This window comes from Bos mutus, chromosome 10, assembly GCF_027580195.1.
Source record: "Bos mutus isolate GX-2022 chromosome 10, NWIPB_WYAK_1.1, whole genome shotgun sequence".
Classification (NCBI taxonomy): domain Eukaryota; kingdom Metazoa; phylum Chordata; class Mammalia; order Artiodactyla; family Bovidae; genus Bos; species Bos mutus.
In genome coordinates, this window is record NC_091626.1 from 79,221,952 (window position 1) to 79,243,306 (window position 21,355).

General features: G+C 43.4%; 1 protein-coding gene across 1 annotated transcript in view; it reads left to right on the forward strand.

The window, feature by feature from the left end:
- RYR3 (ryanodine receptor 3) overlaps positions 1–21,355 on the forward strand; it is a 457,031-nt gene that overhangs the window by 197,527 nt on the left and 238,149 nt on the right. Inside the window, 4 exon segments of the mRNA XM_070378270.1 lie at positions 1,038–1,133; positions 2,571–2,689; positions 11,954–12,087; positions 14,231–14,472. Coding sequence (XP_070234371.1) covers positions 1,038–1,133; positions 2,571–2,689; positions 11,954–12,087; positions 14,231–14,472 — 591 coding nt within the window.

The following is a 21,355-nucleotide window of genomic DNA, read 5'->3' on the forward strand; positions in this document are numbered from 1 at the left end:
TTCTCTGTCTACCTTTTCAGTATCATCTACCAGTGGTCCTCAAAGATGAACAGGCCTCAGAATTAGCTGGAGGGCTTGTTAGAACACAGATACTGGGCCCATTCCTGGAGTTTCTGGTTCAGTAGACATAGGACAGGGCCACGAATTTGTGTTTTTTAACACGTTCTCAGGTGATACTGACATTCCTATCCGGGGATCACACTTTGAGAACCACTGTCGTGTCCTGATGCATTTTAGATATTTTAGAGTTTCATGTTTTGTTATTACTTGCCTAGTTTAGCCAACCCTTTCAGTTGTACTCATTTGGATGCCTTCTTTTAGCAGTAAAGAATAGCAAGTATTTAGCTAGATTTATGGAGAAGGCAATGGCAACCCACTCCAGTACTCTTGCCTGGAAAATCCCATGGGCGGAGGAGCCTGGAAGGCTGCAGTCCATGGGGTTGCGAAGAGTTGGTCACGACTGAGCGACTTCACTTTCACTTTTCATTTTCATGCATTGGAGAAGGAAATGGCAACCCACTCCAGTGTTCTTGCCAGGAGAATCCCAGGGACGGGGGAGCCTGGTGGGCTACCATCTTTGGGGTCGCACAGAGTCAGACACAACTGAAGTGACAGCAGCAGCAGCAGCAGCTAGATTTAAGAAAACGTTAGAGGAAATTGAGTTCTGAAGCCAGCAACCAAGCAGATATTGTTTTCTTGCTTATCACTACCTAAAATAATTTTTTTTAAATCTGTGTATATTTTGTCTCTCTCTCCCATTTCACAAAGGCAGGGAATCTGTTGTTGTGTTCCCACTGACTTTTCCCAGCAAGTAGACAGATGCCTCATACACAGTGGAATCTCTGGAAATATTTGAATGAATGGTAGATTTTTTTTGCTCTTCGAAATGTAGAGACAGGAATGTATCAAAAGGCTTGGGAGGGGAAGGGGACTATTTCATTCTTTCTAATTGCTAAGCAGATGGGAGTATTCAACAGCATCCCGTTCCCATCACTGTGCCCTTTAACCTACATGATCAAACATGTTCTCATTCACAGCTGCTCTTATTCGTGGAAACAGAAACAACTGTGCTCAATTCTCCAATAACCTTGATTGGCTGATCAGCAAATTGGACAGACTAGAATCTTCCTCAGGTAGGATTTAACAGGAAACACAATGGGAGAAGGTGGGGTTTTTTGTTTGTTTGTTTCTGTTTAAAAGAGAGAGAAAGTTTAATCTCTGAACAATTCTGCCCCACCCCCCACCCCCCAACACACACACACTGGATTGCAAGCAATCCTCAGTAATTACTTCAACAAAAGAAACACAACCCTAAATCTTCCTGGCACTCTTAAAACTTTGTCGATCAACTTCAAGCCAGCGTCCAAACTCTTTCTTTTCCTGCTTCATTTTTCACTTTGTGCCCTCATCTCCTCTCCCTGGGTCCTTGAATCATTCCCCACCCAGTCTGAACGTGGTCCTCTCAACTATTTAGAAGCAGGACTGAAAAATGACCAAGAACTTAGAGGAAATGATACGCCTCGTACCCCCGAGTCACCCTCAACATCATATCTAGAGCCCTTCTTGATGACTCACAGAGAACTTGAGCCAAGAAAAGTGGTCATCGTTACTAAGTGACCATTCCAAGAGGCTCTGCAGTTTGCTTCCTCAGAGATAAGAGAACGTGACAGGTGTGGGTCCCCCTCTGGGAAGCTGAAAGGTTTCAGTGCTCTTTTCATCATTTAGAGATGACAGGAGCTTGAACAGACAAGCCAAGCGAAAGCTCCTCTAAGGATCATCCGCCTCCACATATATCTTCTTCCTAAGCCTCTGTTTCCTTCAGTACCTCCTTTCAGGGCCAGACCACATTTTAGGGTAATTTATGAAAACCTTGGGGAAAAAAGAGAATCAAGAGGACTCTTCTCAATGAAACCTATAAAGATATTAGCCAACCACTTTCTGTGCATTTCCACCCCAGTGTTACATGCAGGTGCCAGGCTGCAAGGCCACCTGATCATTTTTATTACACCTTCACTTAATACAGAAAACCATCCACTGTGCCCAGAAGAGGGGACAAAGCCCAGTAATCTTTATTTGGTGAGCTTACAGATTACTCATATACCATACCAGTGCATCTAAAAATATTCTGGAGTAATTCCTAGAAAAATTCTTTTTCAAGGAACATTCAAAGCATTTTCTAAATTATTTGAATGACCTTTAGAATTTTTAGTAAACTAGGTATCCCTTTTTCTGTTTTTAAATTAAGTATTGCTTGGTTTTATTGGGTTAAAAATTCTGTTCTAAAGCTGCTTCTCTATATTTTGACCCAGAAGGATCATGTCTTCGTCCAGGAAGAGGGAGGAGGGGTTAGTAATAAATAAACTCACCTCTAAATTACAGAGTGTTGCCCCAGGGGCTCCTGAAGTCTATCCGAGATGGCCGCATCTTTCTTCTGGCTGGAAATATTTAATAGATCCAAAGAATGATGGTATTCTGTCCCCTTAGGAGGATCATTTCTCTCTCAGGTTTCTAGTTATAATTAGCTCTGCTGGTTATTTAATGTCCAAATGATTTTTGTGGCATACATGCAGGTATCTTGGAAGTTTTGCACTGCATCCTCATTGAAAGCCCAGAAGCCTTAAACCTGATAGCAGAGGGCCACATCAAGTCCATCATCTCCCTGTTGGATAAGCATGGACGGAATCACAAGGTAGGTGTGGAAGGAATTCGGAACAGGGATTGACTTTACCTGACTTTTCCTTCCCTGCTGCTTAGTAACCCTTGTGTGTTATGGAGAGAGTATTGACTACTCTCTTTCTTGGCTTTGATTTTTTTTTTAAACAAATTTAAAAACAAAACAAACAAAAAAGAACCCTATGGAAACTGAAGTCCTGAAAGAGAGAGAGTGATGACTACTCTCTTTCTTGGCTTTGATTTAAAAATAAATTAAAAAAAAAAATCTCTGGAAACTGAAGTCCTGAAAGACCTTTCCTTCTTAGGAGCACACTCTGAGCCAGTCACACAGGCCCTTGGGTGGTCCCCTCAGTTTCCACCAGCTTCCCAAGCCTGGCTCATCATTACCCCCTTAACACCCAGCTGGTTTCCGAGGCGTTCAGCTCTATACAGGGTCGGCTGCAGGAACTGATCCCACCCTCGAGTCTAGGAGCTTAGAAATGAAACAGCTAGTGCCAACTTTATAAAGAAGCTACACAGAAATCAGATTTAGGATAATGTAGAAAGTTTTGGCAACATGGCATGTTCTTAAATGAAATCAGAGTTGCCATGAGTCAAAGCAGGTGGAAAAAAAAAATGGGGTTTTCATGAACAAGCCAGAGGGGATGAGCGGTAGGGCTGTCCCCTGAGAGAAAACAGTTGCATGACCTTGAGCCCCCATCATTTCAGCTGTAAAATGAAGACAACGCCACCTCACTTACAAAGGCAGAATTCTGGGTCAAGTTTTTTGTTTTTTTTTTTAAGTTCTCTTAAAGTTCTAATTTCTCTATTTGTATGGAATTACATTTCTAAGACACCATGATCTCTGGGGATTAGTGTTAGCTGCTCAGTCGTGTCCGACTCTTTCTGACCCTATGGACCGTACCCCTCCAGCCTCCTCTGTCCATGGAATTTTCCAGGTGAGAATACTGGAGTGGGTTGCCATTCCCATCTCCAGGGGATCTTCCCAACCCAGGGATCAAACCTGGGTCTCCCACATTACAGGCAGATTCTTAACTATCTGAGCTATGAGGGAAGCATGATCTCAGGAAAGTCTATTAAAATATGTCTTATCCTGACCCACTGGGCGATATCTTACTGACTCATTAGTGAGCAGGCAGGTACTATAAGGCTGAAGAGGAGCATTTCAAGATCAAGTGGCATATTTGGATGTGAGGGACAGCAGCTGGGCTCAGGCAGAGTGGAGAGAACACAGCTTGGTCACTGGCCCTCTCTGCTCAACCTCAGCTGGGGGGCACTGCACATCGGAGACATGTCTTGGAGTTGGGGGTCCAGGAGAACAAGCCTCTGCAGCACTGCTCAGATGATATGTATCATCCTTAGGAAACAAACAAGCCATGGGCCTTTGCATCTATGAAATTGCTTGGAGAAAAACAGAAAGAAATATGGGGGGTTGGTAATTGCTTTCCCAAATGTGGTAAATCAAAAGCAGGCATGAGGCTCCTGCTTCAGCCCAGCTTCGCTATGTCTGAACATGCCCCTTCCCATCTGCGAAGTGTAATAAGAGTAATTGATAAGCACCCGAGTAACCCATGGCCTGAGTCGGGAGCCATGGGCACACGTCAAGAGGAGCTCTTAGAAAGCAAAGCCGCTCTCCTTTCATTGCTCCTGGGGCTGCTTTGTGATCATACTGCAGAACACACTTAGTAGATGACAAACTTTGTGATGGCTTCTTTCAGCCAAAAGCCACAAGCCCTTACTGGATTGTCGCTCAGTAATGGCAGCTGAATACTGTTCTGACCACAGTATGAGTATTCCACGGTTGAGAATACTGAAACCTGTTGTTGTTGTTGTTGTTCAGTCGCTTAGTTGTATCTGACTCTTTGTGACCCCATGGGCTGCAGCACGCCAGGCTTTCCTGTCCTTCACTATCTCCTGGCGTATGCTCAAACTCACGTCCATTGAGTCGATGATGCTATCCAACCATCATATCCTCTGTCACCTCTTCTTCTCCTGCCTTCAATCTTTCCCAGCATCAGGGTCTTTTCCAATGAATTGACTCTTCGCATCAGGTGGCCAAAGTGTTGGAGCTTCAGCTTCAACACCAGACCTTCCAATGAATATTCAGAGTTGATTTCCTTTAGGACTGACTAGTTTGATCTCCTTGCTGTCCAAGGAACTCTCAATGCCTAGGGACTGAGGGCTAGGGAGCTTTATTATTGTGCTAGGAATCCATGCCTGGCCTGATATGTTACCTGAGTATAGTAGCATAGTACTCTTACATCTTCCAGACTGAGAAGTTCTGGGCAATGATGTCAAAGCTGAGGCAATGTGATTGTGGTACAAAAAGAATCTCTTCTAGAATGTCCCATTTTTTTGTTTTCTGATGGATTTTTTGGATGGGGACTGGCTTGTCATGAATTCAGTTCCATTAGAGTTATTCATGTACATGACTTTTATTTTCAAGGGAAACCTAGTCTCAGATCATTACCAGGGATATTTGTGGTAGCTTGGCAAAGAATGCTGGGTGCAGACTAGACTTCCATTGCAGCATTGTATCTTAACTTGGAAAATGCCAAAGCAATGTTTTCCTATCCAGGCTGCTCTGTTTTCCATAGTCCCAGGTGTCCAGACACCTCTGACCTATTCACTTAGGTTTCTGTGAAGAGAGTGATTCAAAATACATAGAATTTTAGAGCCCAGGGCACCTCACAATGCCTCCCAGGGCACCTCACAACGCCTCCAAAAACAGTGATGGTGATGATAATGATAGTGTACATTTATTTTGCGTCTGACAAATACCAGGCGCTGTGCTCAGTGTTCGCATGCATTTTCTTTCTTCCTTGTTATTATTCCATGAAGTATTATTTCCACTTGAGGCGAAAACAAGGCCAGTGTATATGACACCTTAAAATATTAACTAAGGTTGCCAGACAAACCAGGACCATAATTTAGGTCTCCAACAGTAAGTTCAGTATTCTTTCCAGTGTTTCTCAAGCTGTAGTCTGGCATGTTCTATGAGACTATGTTTAATTTTGTGTTCCAGTTTTTTTTGTTATTATTATATAAATATAAAACTCTTCACAGTAAAAAAATTCACAATCAGAAACCATTTCGTATAGTAAGTTAGTATTTCTCAGACTGGAATTTGAGAGTTCCTGTGGGTCCATGAAGGTGGTCTTCAGGACCATGACATTTTTTGTTAAAGGTTTATAGATATAGTGGGTTTGAGAAACATCCTTACTGTACCGCGTCTCCTCCATTCATATGTTTAGAAAGGAAAGGCATTCTTTGCTTCCGTTCTGAGCTCCCTCAGGGCTCACCATTCCAGTAGCTATACTGTGATGGCTGTGACATCCTTTGTTTACTGATATGGCAAGTAATATTTTAGTTCTCAGCTCTATACTGGCTGTGAAAAGTGTTGCCAGTCATCTAAAGCATGATCAAATTTAGGTCAAAAAGTTAGAGAGAAAGCACAATCTTTGGAGTAAAAAGGACAGAAGTGGGGTGTGCTGCCCCAGTTTCTGAATGGACTCCACCCCCATGACCTCACAAGTGATGAGGCTTACTCATCCTCAGCATCTCCTCACCTTCTACTTTTCCAGATCCCATCAAAATTCTCTTTGCCTTCAGAACAGTTCAGATGCCACCCTCTCCATGAATCTTTCTCTGAATCCCAGCTGGATGTGATCTCCTCTCCTCCCCTGTACACCATGCACTTTGTTCCATGGTGTTTCCAATCTGCCTTTCCAGATATATTATGTGTATATTTCTCTCAGAGACTAAGGACCTTGTGATCCCTGTAATGCCCAGCTCACATGTTACACACAGCAGGCATCTAATACATGTTTTTGAGGGTGTGATTAAAAAAAAAGAGGAATGGATGAGTAGACCCACCATCTCCTCCTGTCTCATCTTGAATGGATGGAAGCTCACAAATGCACCCAAGTCTCATCTCATCCAACAGATGGCTGTTGGTAGTAAGAGACACACTTACTATGTTGGTGGCACCAATTTTATAGAGTAAAAAGGACAACTGTTGAATATTCTGACAGCAACCCTCTAATTTTTCCATGAAGTAAGATTCTAATAATACAAATAAAGTATGCCCTTTTCCCTCGTCCCTGCAACCTAACGTACTTCACACCTGCTCCATGTTATCACAGATGAATATTTTTTTTATTCTTTGTTTCACAAGGATTTGGAGCCACCTGTGATAAAATATATATATATATATATATATATATATAGTAAAATAGTCATATCATTGGTCCTGAGAAAGTGTAAATCAGAACTGAGATGTTAGCCCTAACAGGTAGGTGGGGTAGGCATGGCACAGAAGAGTACCAAGGTAAGGAAACCATTAACTCCCACAGACTTGCTGTAATAGCTCCACAAAATCACCTCTGAGATCCCAGGCAGTCAAGGCAAGATAGAAATGCTCCAAACCACTCAGTTCACACCACAGGGAGAACAGAATCTGTTCTGCAGAGAGAAAGCACTCATTTATCAAATAAAAATTCACCACATTAAGTACTTTTTGTATTTTAAAAAATAAAGCTATTTTAATAGAAAGCTGAGGACAAAATGCAAGAGCCAAATGCTATTTCCATGGATATGCAATGCCTCTTTCTTACCTTTAAATCAGAATTCCCACGTGAGCCTGTGTTTGGGGTAGTTGACTAATGGAGATTAAATGTGCAAGGAAAGAGCTTGGATGAAATGTGGTGTCAGTGGTGAAAATGGCTTTACAATTAAGCAGCAAATGAATTTCACAGAGTGGGCCAGGGAAATTCTCAAGTTGGACCAATGTATAGATTCATTTCAGTTCAGTTCAGTTGCTTAGTCATGTCTGGCTCTGCAACCCCATGAATCACAGCACTCCAGGCCTCCCTGTCCATCACCAACTCCCGGAGTTCACTCAAACTCACATCCATCGAGTCAGTGATGCCATCCAGCCATCTCATCCTCTGTCGTCCCCTTCTCCTCCTGCCCCCAAACCCTCCCAGCATCAGGGTCTTTTCCAATGGGTCAAATCTTCACATGAGGTAGCCAAAGTATTGGAGTTTCAGCTTTAGCATCAGTCCTTCCAGTGAACACCCAGGACTGGTCTCCTTTAAGATTGACTGGTTGGATCTCCTTGCAGTCCAAGGGACTCTCAAGAGTCTTCTCCAACACCACAATTCAAAAGCATCGATTCTTTGGTGCTCAGTCTTTTTCACAGTCCAACTCTCACATCCATACATAACCACTGGAAAAACCATAGCCTTGACTAGATGGACCTTTGTTGGCAAAGTAATATCTCTGCTTTTTAACACGCTGTCTAAGTTGGTCATAATTTTCCTTCCAAGGAGTAAGCAACTTTTAATTTCATGGCTGCAGTCACCATCTGCAGTGATTTTGGAGCCCAAAAAAATAAAGTCTGACACTGTTTCCACTGTTTCCCCATCTGTTTGCCATGAAGTGATAGGACCAGATGCCATGATCTTAGTTTTCTGAATGTTGAGCTTTAAGCCAACTTTTTCACTCTCCTTTTTCACTTTTATCAAGAGGCTTTTTAGTTCCTCTTCACTTTTTGCCATAAGCATGGTGTCATCTGCATATCTGAGGTTATTGGTATTTCTCCCAGCAATCTTGATTTAAGCTTGTGCTTCTTCCAGCCCGGGATTGCTCATGATGTACTCTGCATGTAAGTTAAATAAGCAGGGTGACAATACACAGCCTTGACGTACTCCTTTTCCAATTTGGAACCAGTCTGTTGTTCCATGTCCAGTTCTAACTGTTGCTTCCTGATCTGCATACAGGTTTCTCAAGAGGCAGGTCAGGTGGTCTGGTATTCCCATCTCTTTCAGAATTTTCCACAGTTTATTGTGATCCACACAGTCAAAGGCTTTGGCATAGTCAATAAAGCAGAAATAGATGTTTTTCTGGAACTGTCTTCCTTTTTTGATGATCCAATGGATGTTGGCAATTTGATCTCTGGTTCCTCTGCCTTTTCTAAAACCAGCTTAAACACCTGGAAGTTCACGGTTCACGTATTGCTGAAGCCTGGCTTGGAGAATTTTGAGCATTACTTTACTAGCGTGTGACATGAGTGCAATTGTGCAGTACTTTGAGCATTCTTTGGCATTGCCTTTCTTTGGGATTGGAATGAAAACTGACCTTTTCCAGTCCTGTGGCCACTGCTGAGTTTTCCAAATTTGCTGGCATATTGAGTGCAGCACTTTCATAGCATCATCTGTCAGGATTTGGAATAGCTCAACTGGAATTCCATCACCTCCACTAACTTTGTTCGTAGTGATGCTTTCTAAGGCCCACTTGACTTCACATTCTAGGATGTCTGGCTCTAGGTGAGTGATCACACCATCATGATTATCTGGGTCATGGAGCTCATTTTTTGTATAGTTCTTCTGTGTATTCTTGCCGCCTCTTCTTAATATCTTCTGCTTCTGTTAGATTAGAGAAGCCTAATTCCAAGACAGATAACCCCAGATTCTCACAGTGAAGTTACTGTCTGAGGCTGGCCAGTGGGAGGGCTCCATGCTGTGTGGTCATTCAGAGACACACTTTTCTTCCATCTAGCAGCCTCACTGTCCCCTAGGACAGGACTTCACAGATTTTATGTGCTTGTGAATCTCTTGAGAATTGTGTCAAACTGAAGGCTCTGATCTGATAGGTTTCTGGGGGTAAGTCTGAGCATCTGTATTTCTGGCAAGTTCCTACATGATTCCAGTGCTGCAGGATCTCACTTGGAGTAAGGAAACCCTTGGGATTGGTAATCCTTCCTTGGATCTCCACATCCCACTGGAAAGGGAGAGTATAGGGGCCAGCCCTGAAAGCAGTGGACATCACATCCACCCACTTTCCACTGGCCAGAACTCAGTCACATGACTCCACAACACTGCAGATGTGCCTGGGAAGTGTAGGCTCTGTGCATAGGACGAGAAGGAGGCAGAGTCTGGTGACCACTGGGAAGTACCCGCCACAGCCAACAAGCACCCCAGAGGTCACTGAGATGCTTCATCTCCATCAGGAAGTACAGATGACCCCTAAGGACTGTGTTTGCATTTCCCCAGGGTGGACTGACCCATCTACATGCCCTTCACTTTTCAAGAAAAATTTATTGAGATATAGTTGATTTACAATGTTGTGTTAGTTTCAGGTGTACAGCAAAAGTGATTCAGTTATACATGTATTAGTTCTTTTTCAAATTCTTTTCACACATAGCTTGTTACAGAATATTGAGTAGAGTTCCCTGTGCTATACAGTAGGTCCTTGTTGGTTGTCTGTTTTATATACAATACTGTACATGTGTTAATCCCCAGCTTCAAATTTATCCCCCCATACAACGTTTCTCCTTTGGTAACGATAAGTTTGTTTTTGAAATCTGAGTCTATTTCTCTTTTGTAAATAAGTTCACTTATATCATTTTTAAAATTAGATTCCACATATGAGTGATATCATATGATATTTGTCTTTCTCTATCTGACTTAACTTCACTCAGTATGACAATCTCTAAGTCCATTGCAAATGGCAATGTTTCATTCTTTTTATGGCTCAATAGTATTCCATGTGTGTGTGTGTGTGTGTGTGTGTATGCATGCCACATCTTCTTTATCCATTCATCTGTGGATGGACACCTAGGTTGCTTCCACATCCTGGCTGTTGTAAACAGCGCTGCAGTGAATGTTAGGGTGCATGACCCCAAGAAACGCCTGGTAAAATAAAGCCTGAACACTGTCAGCACATTCTTGATGGCATCGTTTATTTGTAGGTGATGTACTATCCCATTAGGCTCTGTGCTTTTCAGAGCCTTTTTTCTCCTCCCTGGTCCTATTGTATGTGGATTAAGCTCTACTTTCCTTCCGGCTTGACAGCAAGGCTCCTACAGCCGTCACTTCAAGGCAAAACAGATGAAAATGTGCGCTAGGCTGGATGATAAGTATTTAATTTCCTGGCCATCTATGGGCTCTTTTCTTAGAGGGACAAATTATCCTCTGGATTTCCAGTGCCACGGTCAAATGTTTCATGGAGTTTCATGGAGTGGTAATGGTGAGAGTCCTCCATAAAACCGCCTTTGCAGTTCTTTTCGGCCTGTCCCATTAATGTGCTCTGTATTTATTTGGAATGAAGTTGACATTCAGCGAGCCAGGTAGAAAACTGATTTGTGAGAATTATGGATACAAATCCCATCAACAACGTGAAGCTATCCAACCCCACTAAGCATGGAGTCTCCGGTGGCCACTTTGTAAGACTGAACTGGGGCTACCCCCTCCTTATCAGCGCAGCCTGCCATGGTCCTGGCTGTTATTCATCCACTGCCGTTTGCACACTCCTCCCCATGGGGGAGACAGGGAGGAGCAGTGCCTGGCCCAGCATGTTTGCTCTGCCACGTTAGGAACATGAAATACGGATGAATGAGGATTCAGCACAAGGAGACTGGGTGGGCAGGCCAGTGCATGGGAGAGGTGGCCAGAGGCTGTTCCCACTTCCCTGGCAGCTGGCATATGAGGTGGTTTAGGCACAGCTCGTGGTGGATCTGGTAGATTCAGGGTCTGCCTGGTTTGCTTGCTCTTATGGTTTACTCTCACTCTACGGGGGGAAAAAAGCAGGTGAAATGTTTCTGAATAGGTATTTCTAGGAAGATAGGGATATCTTAGTGAGCTTTCATGGTATCATAGCAGAAGACCAGCACTCGGAATCTTCCCTGTCGTCCCCTCTACCCGACCCATGCAAGGATCCCAAGCCTGCCACAAGCAAGGGACTTTAGCCAGATGGGAATCTGAGTGTCCTTCAGGAAGCCCTGTGTGAGTGCCTGCTGACCTTGTGCAGAGGGCCCCCAAGCCCAGGCAGGAGCACGTGCTTCAGCCTAAGGTCCATGGGGGCCCTCCCAGCACCTACCCTGAGAGGAAGTTGTTGCCTCACCTCACCCTAGTCCTGGACCTCGCTGGAAAAGAAACCTAGACAGGCTATCTTCAGAGCTCAGACTCTTACCCTCTTTAACAGAACAGTGACCACAGGTGGCGTGCCTAGTTTGGAGGGATGGGTCACAAGACTAGAGCAGAGTAGCTAGAAAGGAACCCAAATTCATTTCCCCAAGGGCCAGCAGGCACCTGGGCATCACTCATTCATGTCTGGTGAGGCAGGTGTGGCTTCCTTGACTCTGAACAGGTGCTCACACCTGTCACCTTGGCCCTCACCTTCGTGAGGCAGGCTTCCTTCCTGTGCTGTGGCCATCAGGTCCTGCCCACTATGCACCCCCCTCGGGTCCTAAGGTTGGCTGGGGTGTGTCCTGCTGCAGGTTCTGGATGTGCTGTGTTCCCTCTGTCTCTGTGATGGGGTCGCAGTGAGAGCCAACCAGAATCTCATCTGTGACAACTTGCTGCCCCGGAGAAACCTGCTCCTGCAGACGCGGCTGATTAATGACGTAACAAGGTAAGGCCACCACCATCATTGCAAATGCCCATCTTGTCCCCAGAAAGGAAAGAAAGAGTGCTGATCTCAACTCCAAAGCTACCTACCCATCATCTCCATTCTGATGTGACCACATAAGATAAGACCAGCAAATATGCACATCTTTTAGGGCCTTGTACTCCAACCCCTTCAGCTGAATTTCTCAAACTTCTCCCCATGGAGTAAATACACCACCTGAGGACTAAAGAATTTGGCCTAAGGGAGTGATCTACCATGTTTTATTTTAAACATGAATGTATATCTTATACCTTCTTCATAACATATTTTATTTTGATATACCAACATTTTTTTTTAAATCTTTTGATAGCGTGGATGTCCCATGTTGAGACCATGGTTTCTTTTATCCTCTGGAACTTGGCCATTTACCCCCAGGGCCATCTGTGAAGTCCAGAATGGGCTCATGAAGAACCCTGGGAGTCATGAACTCACTGGACCTGGACTAGGGAGCAACTTCAGCAGCTCTCCACTTGGGCTCCCTCCCTACTCTGCAACGTGAGAAAATGACGTCCCCTCCAAAGTGCAGAGCAGGTTCGGGTCTGTGGACATCACACAGGCTTTCTTCTGGGTATCAGTCTGGTTCTTCCCTTGCCCACCCAAAATGGACACAGTCTTATCCCAGGACAGTGGACCTCTAAGAGTAGGATTCCAAGAAGAAAAACTCCAAGTGAGCATGCACGGGTTAAAACTCCCAAGCTTTTAACCATTTTTTTCTGGATACATTAGAATCTCTATTTCTTAACAGGGTTGCCTAATACTGATGTATCTGCCCCCCACCTTTTTTGTCATAGAGGTTGAATTTTTTTCAGCTTTATTGAGGTATAATTGACAAACAAAAGTGTAAGTTATGTAAAGTATACAATGTGATGATTCAACACATATAAATATTATGAAAGGATTCTCTCTCCCCATGAAGTTAATTAACACTTCCATCACTTCACACATTTACCATTTTTAAATGAGAACATGTGAGTCCTACTCTCTTAGTGAATTTCAGTTTTATAATACAGTGTTATCAACTGTGCGTGCCTGCATGCTCAGTCACTTCAGTCGTGTCCCCATGTGACCCCATGGACGTTAGCCCACCAGTCTCCTCTGTCCATGAGGATTTTCCAGGCAAGAATATTGGAGTAGGTTGCTGTGCCCTCTTCCAGGGGATCTTCCCAACCCAGGGGTTGAACAGGCATCTCCTGCATTGCAGGAGGATTCTTTACTCACTAAGCCATGATGGGAAGCCCATTATCAACAAAGTCACCATGTTATATCCTCAGACTTTACTCATCTGATAAGTGAAAGTTTGTGCCCTTTTATCAACTTCTCGCTATCCCCCTGCCCCTACTCTCCAGAACTGCTTTTCATTTCTCCCTTTCTAGGAGTTGGACTATTTTTTTTAGATTCCATGTGTAAGCGATACTATGCAGTATTTGTCTGGATTATTTCTAATAGTGACTTCTTAATGCTTTTAAGAGGCCATTATTATTAATTATGCCTATGGGGAAAAGCTTAAATCAATTTACCAGAAGATGGAACCTGAGTAAGTCATTTCTTACACTTACAGAAAGAAAGAGGAGTTTGCAATCATACAACTCTACATGATGTTTTCAGCATCTTTACCTATGGTTGGCACTCAGTAAATGTGTGCTGCCTTGAATATTGGAACATATATCTTTTATATTTTATAACGGAATTAATGTTGTCCTGACATCTCCCACTAAGAACTTGATCAAGTGTTGGAGGCTTGAAGATTATTCTGCTTTAGAACAAGACAAAAATCATGAAATTGCCCTTGCTCTCAGTTTAATTGGGCTTTCCTGGTGGCTCAGACCATAAAGAATCCACCTGCAATGCAGGAGACCCTGGATTGTGAAGATGCCCTGGAGAATAGAATGGCAGCCCACTCCAATATTCTTGCCTGAAGAATCCCATGGACAGAGGATCCTGGTGGGCTTTGCGAATCCCATAGGGTCGCAAAGAGTCAGACATGACTGAGCGACTGTCACGTTCACTTTTTGGTTTAATTGGGCCCGTGCCTCCTATGGTCTGGTTCAGTTTGCTTTCCTATTTCTTAAGAGTCTGTAGGTGCCACCTGTATCATGTTTAATTTCAGTATTCGGCCAAACATCTTCCTGGGAGTTGCTGAAGGCTCAGCACAGTACAAGAAGTGGTACTTCGAGCTTATCATCGACCAGGTGGACCCCTTCCTCACAGCAGAGCCCACGCATCTGCGGGTGGGCTGGGCCTCTTCCTCTGGCTACGCTCCTTACCCTGGAGGCGGAGAAGGATGGGGGGGCAATGGTGTTGGTGATGACCTATACTCCTATGGCTTTGATGGACTTCACCTTTGGTCAGGTGAGCACCTTGCCAGGGCTTCGGCCCCTGATTGTTCAAATGGAAATGGTTACTTCTTGTTGAAATGATACAGACTCAAGTCCCAACTAAGTAGATGGTTAAGTAGGAAGAGCATCACATCTGAAATGAGACTGCCCTGCTTTTTTGTATGTATGATTTTATGTGTTTGTTGGCTGTGCTGGGTCTTTTGTATATATGATTTTATGTGTTTGTTAGCTGTGCTGGGTCTGCGTTGCTGCATGGGGTTTTCTCCAGTTGTGCAACAGGTGGGGGCTGCTCTCTGGCTGTGGTGCACAGGCTTCTCATTGTGGTGGCTTGTCTTCTGCAGATCACAGGCTCTAGGGTGCATGGGCTTCAGTAGCTTAGTTGTGGCACTAAGGCTCAGTAGCTGCAGTTCCCAGGCTCTAGAGCACAGCTTCAGTAGTTGTGGCAGCTACTGAGTTGAGTAGTGGCAACTACTCAGTAGTTGAGGCTAAGTTGCTCCAAGGCCTATGGGATCTTCCCGGACCAGTGATCGTACCCACGTCTCCTGCACTGACAGGTGGATTCTTTACCACTGAGCCACCAGAGAAGCCTGAGACTGTCCTCTTTTAAACCACGAGTCTGTACTTCAGTTACATCATCTAGTACAGATCCCTTAACTTTTCTCAAGCTCAGTGTCTGCTGCTTTACAATCCTAATTGCATGGATTTGTCAAGGTTACATGGGCCAACAGGAAAGGAGAAAAAGACTGAGCATTTATTGACTTTGCAGTAAGCTGCATATCTTTTGTACCTTTTTCCTCTCATTTTATCCTTACAATGACCCCCTACAGTGGATAATATTGATCTCATACTACAGACATGGAAACTGAACACAAAGATGTTTAGTTAACTTACTCGCAGTCATGCAGAGAAGCCTCCATATCTGACTACAAGTCTGTCATCTGGTGGCTGTAACATGCCGCCTTGTCATACACCTTATAAGGTGTCTGGATCTGTACCTGACACATGGTAGTTGCTAATCTCTTAAAAGATTTCAAAACTTCCTTTTTAAATATACAGTTACACTTTCCCCAGAAATGTCCGTGGTGGTTGCCTGTGGAGAAGTGAGTTGGCTTCTGAATGGGTGGAAATGTAAGACTAACCCTCATACTTTTACCCACAGCAGAGGCTCTACCCCTCCCCTCTCCTATCTACAGCTTGTCTTATCTGTATCTTTTGCAAAACTGGAACTGGAGGTATACTGTTCCTTATAGAAATTTCTTAGGTAAGCATTGTGCTGTGTGCCTCTTGCATAAGGAACCAGGACATACAATCCTCTGTAAATCCAGTACAAGGGGAAAGTTTGTATGTACAAGGCAGACCTATGTATTTTCATTTGTAACCGAGAACTACAAAATCCATCACATTTTCCTCCTCCTTTTAGCTTCCAGCTAAAACCAATAGCTCAGGTCCTAGTGACATGTTTCTTACAGTTGATCTTTACTTTCAACTGATCAATATTTTTTAATATTTGTGCTATTTTATATTCAGTATAAACATTTTTTTACCTCTTAGGAATGATGCAAATATGTTTGTTTATATATGTATCTGGGATCATTTATAAGAAGAAATTGCCTGATTCTGTGTTTTGTGTATCCCAGGGGACAGTGTGTTGCAGACAAAAGTGGGTACAAAATGGCAGGATGATAGAGTGAAGTGAATGTCTTGTTCTCTTATCCTCACAGTTTAACTTTCCATTTCATGAGGGGTGAAGGTGGGTCTTCTCTGGATTCACAGAGCCCCACTGTAGAGGCATGGTTTCTGTGGTCATACAGTTGTAGTAACATTTAGCTTAGGTTATCATCAGTTGGCATAAGGATCTCAGAAAGTTATCTCTGGGGAAGTGATTTGAAAACAAAAAATCACTATTCTCATATACTTACAGCTCCTGAGTTTAGTAAAATTGAACCTGTAGGGGGATGAGTGGGGTTGATGAGAGAAAAGTGTTGCCCACTGCCTGCTGGTTGCTGCTCACTTCCTGCCCTCTCTTCACCACAACCCGAGCATATTCTCTGGATCCCAGGTGCATGCGCTCAGTTGTGTCCAACTCTCTGCAGTCACATGGACTGTAGCCCATCAGGCTCCTCTGTCCATGGAATTCTTCAGGCAAGAATACTGGAGTGGGTTGCCATTTCCTACTCCAGGGGATCTTCCCAACCCAGGGGTCAAATTTGCATCTCTTGCACCTCCTGCATTGGCAGATGGATTCATTACCCCTCACTACCTGGGAAGCCCTCCCTGGACCCCAGGCTTCACTCATGGAGAACTCTGGATTGACTGAGGCAATATGAAGTCTACCAAGACCCTTAGATGGAGCAGATTGGCCCCTAGTTTCAAAGAAAAACCAACCATTCTCAAAAAAAAAACACATTTATTCCATCTTTTCCAGATTTCACAGCCCTCCATGGGGCACTTGACATATCCCTTTATAAAAATTTGCAAAATAAATGCAACAGTGAGTCAGGAGGCAGAGAACCCACAAATTGCACATCCAGAAAGCACTGCTGTCAGTGCATTTTAGGACCTGGACGTCCATCCTGTTGTAGGATCAATCCATCCTATTGTGTGTCATTCCAGGAATGTACAATGCTCCCTTTTTCCTTCTTATCCAGTCAAGACCAGAAAGCCAGGTGAATATTACCCACATAGTAATATAACTTCACCTAGGAGCATTTTGGGGGTCTTCATCACTCAATCTTCAGCATCTGGTGAGATGTCAAGAAACCAGCATCCATAAAATTGGCATCTTTTATGCTCACTAAAATGCAAAGCTTCCTTGGGTCTGGGCATCATTCTGAATTCTCCAACTTGCGCCCAGGTAACATTTATCTTGCAGAAGGCAAAACAGGTAAATATGTCAGCGTGTGCACCAGTGGAAGGAATAAGGTTTCTGTTAATGACTCCCACCAGGACAGCAGTGAATTTTGGACTGTCTGATGAAAAGGTCTAATAGTTGATGGAGAAATGAAATGGAAGTGATGCTCCGACTTACTACAGGAGAGAATAGAGGGTGGCTAGGGAGAAATGGTGGATACTGGTCTGACCATTTTTCTTCCTTTCTTGAGATGTAAATGCCTGGGTCCACTGCCTGTGTTTCTTATTGGAGTATAGTTGATTTACAGTGTTAAGTTAGTTTCAAGGGCACAGTGAAGTGAATCAGCTATACATATATTCACTTGGGTTTTTTTTAGAGTGTTTTTCCATATAAACTGTTACAGAGTACTGAGTAGAGTTCTCTGTGCTACACAGCGTATTCTTATTAGTTATCTATTTTGTATATAGTAATGTATACATTATCAATCCCAATCTCCCAATTTATCTCTCCGCCCCCCAATCCCCTGGTAACCATAAGTTTGTTTTCTACATCTGCGCCTCTACTTCTGGTTTGTAAACAAGTTCATTGGTACCCTTTTTTTTTCAGATTCCACTTATAAGTGACATCATGTATTTGTCTTTCTCTGTCTGACTTACTTCACTCAGTGTGACAATCTCTAGGAATGGGAAAATGTTTGTAAGTGAAGCAACCAAGAAGGGATTAATCTCCAAAATATACAAACAGCTTATTCAGCTCAATATCAGAAGAATGAATAATCCAATCAAAAGATGAGTGGAATATCTAAATTGACATTTCTCCAAAGAAGACAAACAAATGGCCAAAGGCAAATGAAAAGATGTTCAACATCACAGTTATTAGGGAAAAGCAAGTCAAAACTGCAATGAGGTATCAACTCACACCAGTCAGAGTAGCCATCCTCAAAAAATCCACAAACAAATACTGAAAAGGGTGTGAAGAAAAGGGAACCCTCTTATACTATTGATGGGAATGTAAATTGGTACTGTCACTAGGGAGAACAATATGGAGGTTCCTTTAAAAAACTAAAATTAGAACTACCATATGACCCAGTGATCCCACTACTGGGCATATTCCCAGAGAAAACCATAATTCAAAAAGATACATGCACCCCACTGTTCATACTAACGTATTTTACAATATCTAGGGCATGGAAGCAACTTAAATATCCATTGCCAGATAAATGAATAAAGAAGATGTAGTACATATGTACAATGGAATATTACTCGGCCATAAAAAGAACAAAATAATGCTATTTGCCACAGTGTGGATGGTCTATTACCTTTAAACTTATCTATATGCATAAATTAAGCCACAGCCTTGAGCTGGACTTTACTACTTATTAAAGCACAAAGGATGTTGCTGAAGTTGGAAAGGATGGCAGAGCCCTTAATACTTTTGTCAATAGAGAAATTTAAGAAGCAGCAGTGTGACTTTGGAGTTATCCCTGGGTTTGAATCCCAGCTCTTCACTTACTTGGTTTTTTTGACATCAGGCAAATTACTTAACCTCCCAGATACTTGGTTTCCTCAGATGAAATGAAGATGATACAAGACTTTTAGGAAATTTAAATGAGATGAAGGATGTGAAGTTCTTGACACACACTAAATACAAAATAAATATCTCTTACCTACTTGCATTGTCTATGAAGTCAACTATCATAGAGATCAAGTGCAGAGTTCCGGGTACCTCCCTCGAGACCATGAGATTAGCTCCATCCTGAGAGGAAACAGAGCCCAGGTTCCATGCTGAATGGGGAAGAAGGTCTCAAAGTGACATCCTGGGAAATATGAATGAGTTTTTCCTCTGTATAGGAGGAGGGCAGCCTCCATAGGTCTTCACCAAGCCTATGAAGTTTCTTTCAATCATCAGCTGTACAAATATCCCCCATTTGAACCCTGCCCAACCCTCCCTACAGGCTCCTGAGTCAGCCCAGCCACTGTGAATATCCTTTCAGAGGAACGGCTCTTTTCTTGTCCTCGCATCACTTTCCCTCTCCTGATACAGCCTTTACATATGTAGCCTTTCAGAACTGCAGTTGGGGGTGAATTTGGCTCTCTCCAACCAGTCCATTCTAATGGAGATCAGTCCTAGGTGTTCTTTGGAAGGAATGATGCTAAAGCTGAAACTCCAGTACTTTGGCCACCTCATGCGAAGAGTTGACTCATTGGAAAAGACTCTGATGTTGGGAGGGATTAGGGGCAGGAGGAAAAGGGGATGACAGAGGATGAGATGGCTGGATGGCATCACCAACTCGATGGACGTGAGTTTGAGTGAACTCCGGGAGTTGGTGATGGACAGGGAGGCCTGGCTTGCTGCGATTCATGGGGTCACAAAGAGTCGGACATGACTGAGCAACTGAACTGAACTGAGCCTATATAGTAGGGCTTCCTAGGTGGTTCAGCGGTAAAGAATTTGTCTGCCAATGCAGGAGATGCAAGATATGGGGATTCAACCCCTGGGTTGGGAAGATCCCTTGGAGTAGGAAATGGCAACCCAATACAGTATTCTTGCCTGGGAAATTCCATGGACAGAGGGGCCTGGCGGGCTACAGTCCATGGGAGTCACAAAAAGTTGGACATGACTGAGCATGCACACACATGTACACATACACATACACAGCCATACAGTACATCACTGATTAGGGAGCAATTTCATAGGAGGAAATCACACCCCCTCTTCCCTTGCTGTAAATTTTCCCCTTGAAAATTTTGAATAAGCAAAGGAATTCACCTTCTCAAGAGATAAAGTGATACAGAAAGTAAATGAATGGGATAAAATTCTTTGCTGATTCCTTAGCACTTCTGACTCATCGGGACAATTTGATGAGAGGGCTCCTGCATCCCTACTAGGACGAGCTCCAGGGTATTGGTTCATCTATCAAAACACAGCCCACTGTGACTTGGACTTTTCCAACCACAGTGCTATATGTAGAGGATTCAAGAAGTTAGCTGTAGGACACCACAGTTTTGATGTATCTGGATCTTCTCTGTTTCCAAATGCCTGAGTATTTGTGTTTACGTTATAACACCAAACTCTGCGGTGCCTGGGGCGATGGAAATGCTGAGCGTCAGTGTTTCCAATTGTCTACATGACTCATCAGAAGAAATAAAAGCCTGCAGTAACACATCCTTAGGTTCATTTGAAGATGTGTGGCATGTGATTAAGTGGCTTTTTCCTTCATCTTAAAAATGCTAGGCTTGGAATGGCCTTTCCAAGCCCTCTGGGACCTTCTAACAGTCCTGAGCCTGTAAGTCAGGGGTTTTCTTCAGACTTACAGAAGCCGCAAGTCTTCCCAGACTGTCCCAATAGGTGGTCTCTAGGATTACTCAGAGTTCCTAATATCTGGCAAAGCAGTTAAAGCAATTTAGAAAAACTCTCCATGTCATATTTGCTTCTCCTTTCTACAGCATCACATGCCTGTTGGTTGTGCCAAAAGCATCCAGTACATTTTAAATGTATTTGAAAGTGCCTGTTTAGAGCATGGTCTTTCAGTAAGATTTACTGATTTTTCAGTAACTCAATTTTCAAGTCACTTTCCTGGACTCGGTCCTCAATGCTATGATTCTCTGTACTGTTGTTTTTACCTAATATTATAAAGGACATACTATCCCAACAATATGCTAGTCAGCTTATCTCCTGTTAACCTAGTAATGGAAGTGTCTGGAGTTACACGAGCAATAGAAATAGCATTTATTGTAGGTTGCACTGTGTCAGGCCCTTCCAGTTACTCTTATGGAATAATTCATTCAAAACTCACAGTCACCCCTGGACATTATTATTTTCATTAGATAGATGAGGAACCTGAGTTCACAAAGGTAAGTGACTTGCCCAAGCTCACGCAGTAAGTGGCAGCACCAGGACTCAAGCCCAGGGAGCCTGGTTCTAGAAACACCCTTTCCTGCTACGTGCAACTGCCTCTCGAGAGGTACACAGGACGTAAGTCATTGTCTTGTCAAAATCATGGGAATAATAATTTGCTGTGCTCAGTCGCTCAGTCATGTCTGAT